This window comes from Penaeus monodon, chromosome 18 (genome assembly GCF_015228065.2).
Source record: "Penaeus monodon isolate SGIC_2016 chromosome 18, NSTDA_Pmon_1, whole genome shotgun sequence".
Classification (NCBI taxonomy): Eukaryota; Metazoa; Arthropoda; class Malacostraca; order Decapoda; family Penaeidae; genus Penaeus; species Penaeus monodon.
Window position 1 is genome coordinate 11920544 of NC_051403.1, and position 5000 is coordinate 11925543.

At 34.4% G+C, this 5000-nt stretch overlaps 1 protein-coding gene across 1 annotated transcript in view; it reads left to right on the forward strand.

The window, feature by feature from the left end:
• The first annotated feature begins 4731 nt into the window (after positions 1-4731).
• LOC119584258 overlaps positions 4732-5000 on the forward strand; it is a 1149-nt gene continuing 880 nt past the window's right edge. The window contains exon 1 of the mRNA XM_037932775.1: positions 4732-5000. This exon is cut by the window's right edge and continues 560 nt beyond it. Coding sequence (XP_037788703.1) covers positions 4893-5000 — 108 coding nt within the window. The 5' untranslated portion in view covers positions 4732-4892.

Below are 5000 nucleotides of genomic sequence, written 5' to 3' on the forward strand. Positions count from 1 at the left end.
ATCAATATCTTTAAGGGTCTTTCTATACTAAAGTTTAATGACCTTACACAGAATTCCGCCTCAAGCAGCAACAATAGAGACCCTGATCATATAGATTTGCAGTGGCAATTCTTATTTCACTCCTCTCCTTGTTCGCGATGGACACTATTGAAAGTAGAACAAAATTTATGTGAAAGACCTACAAACTTTAGGATCTCACTGAGCTAATGGAGTTCGATCACCTGTTTCTTGTCACTTTTGTTTTACTTATTAATTCTCCTCATATGAAAATGCCACCTCTGCACAGGTTTATAATGCTTCTTATACTTAACCGTTTTGTTTTTTAAGGTAGATAATTGTCTGTGATAGGTGAATAAAGCAGTTTTTATATACAAATGAGGATAAATAGAAGAGATCTTCACTATAATCACAGGCAGTTTCCTCGAAATACTGATACTGCTAAACTGGATAATTCAATAAAAAAAAAAAAAAAAAATTGCCTTTCCACTTCATATGAATTTTGTCCCAGATTTGCCGTTTCTTCTGTGATGTGTGTGATAAGATAGAGTATAAAAAGTAGCACATTTTCATTGGAATTATCTTACCATATTTAATCAGCAGAGACAAGCAAGGAGATTCATTTATCACGTCAGCCGAGAATGAAAGGAAGACAAATTGCAAAACTGAACAACGAAGGGATTTAAAAAAAAAAAAAAAAAAAATAATAATAATAATAATAATAATAATAATAATAATAATAAAAACGAATATGCCGAAGGCCTTTTCGTGTGCAGTTAGAAACTGAAGTTGATAAGAGAAAAAAAATCCAAGGGAGTGTTGAATTAGCTTACCCAGTTAAAACTACAGAGGGAAGGTTATATAGCTTTCTGCGTTTAATCCTAAGAGGAAATACGGTCTAGGATGAGATATTTATAAATCGTCTGTATTTATCTTCATTCTCAATTCCTGCAACAGGAAGTGTCACTGTCATACAAAGATATTTGGGATTTATCCATCAGTGAAAATGTACAATTGTTTCCTGACTTAGAGGAAATAATGTTGAGGCATAAGTGCGTGTTAATTAATATATTTGCGTAGTTACCCATAAAAAGTAGTTTTCTATGTATCATTATGAATCGTTTTCTTAAATGTAATGGTAAACTCGTGTATTACGAATATAAGGCTAATATAGAGTCATACATACAAGTATATATATATATATATATATATATATATATATATATATATATATATATATATATATATATATATATGTATATATATATATATATATATATATATATATATATATATATATATATGTATGTATGTATATATATATATATATATATATATATATATATATATATATATATATATATATATATATTATGTGTGTGTGTGTGTGTGTGTGTGTGTGTGTGTGTGTGTGTGTGTGTGTGTGTGTGTGTGTGTGTGTGTGTGTGTGTGTGTGTGTGTGTGTGTGTTTACCAAGCTGTTCTTATCTACTTGTTTCATTACGGGAGAAGAGCTAAGCTCAGATGGTTCCGTCTGCTATATTTCAATTATTATATAACTCTTTAAATTTATGCACATTTTTGGCACACAAAATGGTATTTGGAAGATTGTTCCATGTTTCAACAGTTCTGTTTGGGAAACGGAAGTTCTTGATATCTTTCTTGCCTCTTTTTTACTTTCATTTTTTACTGTGACCCCTCGTCCTTCTTGTGTTCAAAACTATAAAACCATATTTGTCGAACTTCACCCTTCCTGTAATATAGTTGAATATCATTATCATGTCACCTCTTTTTTTTCTTTCTTCCAAAGTAGCAAACCTATTTTCTGTAGTCTTTCTGCGTAGCTTATATCTCTTAGAGTAGGTGCCCATCTTGTGGCTACTCTTTGAACTCTTTCTAGTCTATCCATATCCTTTTTTAAGTGTGAACTCCATACAACTGCACCATACTCAAGACTAGGTCTTATGATACCTGTAATTACCCTTTTTTTTATTCACTTACACGAATGGCCTCTTCATAGTGGCAATCAGCCCTAGCATATGATGGACCTTGTCATTAATATGATCATTAGGGCTTAGGTTCCTGTCTATGATTATTCCAAAGTCTTTATCTTTATCTGCTAGGTTTAATGTTACATCTCCTAATTTGTATTGGTAAAGTGGATGATTTTTACTTTCTCCAAACCTGAATACACGGCATTTATTGGAGTTATATGCCATTTTCCAAGTACAACTCCAAGTGAATAAGTTCTTGATGTCATTTTGGAGGCATTGAGGAGAAGTCGTCTATTATCCTTTTTTGCAATTTCGCGTCGTCTGCATATTCAGATAACTACATGGGCTTATGTTTGACCCTAAATCATTGATGAAAGTAGTAAACATAATCGACGCCAAGACCGATCCTTTAGGTACTCCGCTGGTTACTCGTCGCCATGTAAAGGAGTTCCCTTTAATCTGTCTTTCATGAAAAAAGTCTTGTATCCATTCGAGGAGTTTGCCTTTCACTCTACCTAGGTGTTCAAATCTCCCTAATAGTCTTCTGTGAGACACCTTATCAGATGCTTTCTTAAAGTCTTAGTATACACAATCCACCCAGCCGTCTCTTTCTTGTATTATTTCAGAAACTCTATCATAGAAACAGGAGATTTGCTACGCATGACCTTCTTTCCCTAAATCCAAAATGTATATCTGATATCATATCGTGTTTTTCCCAATCATCCTCTCTAACATCCTGCATACTACACTAGTTAATGGAATTGGTTTATAATTTAGAGGATTTTGTTTGTCGCCGCTCTTATATAAGCATGTAACATTGGCGAGTTTCCAATCTTTTGGTAGTTTTCCTTGTTTCACAGAATTTTGGAATATAAACAATAATGAAGTACATAGCTCTTCGGGGCAGTTCCTCAGAACTCAGTTAGATACCTCATCTGATCCCTCTGCTTTGGCCTTGTCTTAACCTTTCAGTAAGTCTTTTATTTCATTCTTTTCGAGTGTGATATTTTCGACATTCTGATTTACGTTTGTACAGTTACTTGCCATTTCAAAGTATGGGTCCTGAACAAACACTGGCCGATATTTCTCATTAAGGATTTGACACATTTTCATCCCCCTTAGCATAAACGATGTTATTGTCTTTGATGACGCTAATTTTATCTCTACTTTTAGTCTTACTATTTATGTAGTTAAAGAAAAAGCATTGGTTGATTTGTACATTTGTTGATTAGATGTTTTTCGAAGTCTAATTTCGCCTCCCTCATGGTTTGGGTATGCTCCTTTCATCCGACTTTATAGCTTCCATACGCTGTCAGAGATCTATGTCTTCTGAACCTTCTCGAAAAGAGCTGTTTGTTTTCTCTCATTTTTTTACATTTATCAGTGAACCCCTTTTGGTGATTTCTTGCCTCAATTTTGAATCTTGATACAAATTTTTTCTACTCCTTCTTATTTAGAATATTGCATATCTAGGTTTTCTTCGTTCAGGAGGGTTTCCTATTCTATGCCATCAAAGAAATCTTTAAGGCTTCCATAATTACCTCTCTTTTCCTTTTCTTTCTTTACGACACGTTTTTCCGGTAGCACACAGTATTTTAACTTTATTACTACATGATCACTTCTTCCTAAAGGAGGACAGTACTCCATATCCCTAATGTCATCTTTATGCTTTGTAAATATAGGTCAAACATAGACGGTCTATATAGCCCTCTTATCCTGGTTGTGTTGTGTGTGTGTGTGTGTGTGTGTGTGTGTGTGTGTGTGTGTGTGTGTGTGTGTGTGTGTGTGTGTGTGTGTGTGGTAACACCGGCACTCTCCGTGGAAAGGAACTGGGGGCCCTACTACGTACTCACTCCAAGAACATCATAACATGAAAACTACAATTAAGTATCATGCTGTGACCACGGCGGCTCAAACATGAACCTACCGTAAAAAAGAAAAGAAAAGAAAAAAAATAACATATATGTGTGTGTTTGTATATGTATATATGTGTGTGTGTGTATGTGTATGTGTGTGTGTGCGCGCGTGTGTGTGTGTGTGTGTATGTGTGTGTGTGTGTGTGTGTATGTGTATATACATTATATATGTGTGATTGTATATATTTATATATATATAGTATTTATATAGTATTAATATTATATTATTATATTCTATTTATTATTATGTATATTACATATATTATATTATGTATTATTGTGTATATGTTATATATATATATAATGATTTATTATTATGTATAGTTGTATGTGTATTGTATGTATTTTATGTGTGTGTGTGTGTGTGTGTGTGTGTGTGTGTGTGTGTGTGTGTGTTGTGTGTGTGCGTGTGTAGTGTAGTGTGTTGCAGTGTGTGGTGTGTGTGTTGTTGTGTGTTTGCGTAGACGCAATATGGAACATAGAATAATTCTCCATACTCAGACATCCTTACTCTATCACAAACAAAAGGCATACGTCCGCACTCATACACATATTTCGGTTTGGAATGTTTTTCTCACGAGCCTGTCTCATCTTACATTGATATGTTATTTTTCTTAATTTATCATTAGATTACATTTTGCTTTCTCTCTGTTATAACTCAAATTACATCAACTCTTTTCATTCACGAAATATTTATTTCTTCCTAAAAAAAAAATGCAGAGTTGGAGCTCTTTGTGCCATTCATCTCCAGAGTAATATATTGCTTTGCTTCCTCAAAGCCAATAAAAAGATATAAGGTGTTATCACTCCCCAGGGTTATCATACAAAGCTCCTCCCTCAGCAGTTGCCAGGTGACGGTCCTTGTATCCAGACACCCCACGTAGAAACGGACTTCTATTTGTGACTCTTGATGCTCTGCAGTGATTCTAAGGCCTTTCGAGAAGACTTCACGGGAGGAATATCGCATTCGAAAAGATAATGACGGAATGATGTACAAGATGCGTTTCCTAAGTGCGCTGTACATGTGGGTCCTCATTGTGATCTGCGGTGAGAGAGCAGTGGGACGAAAGTTGCTAGATGACATTGTCAATTGC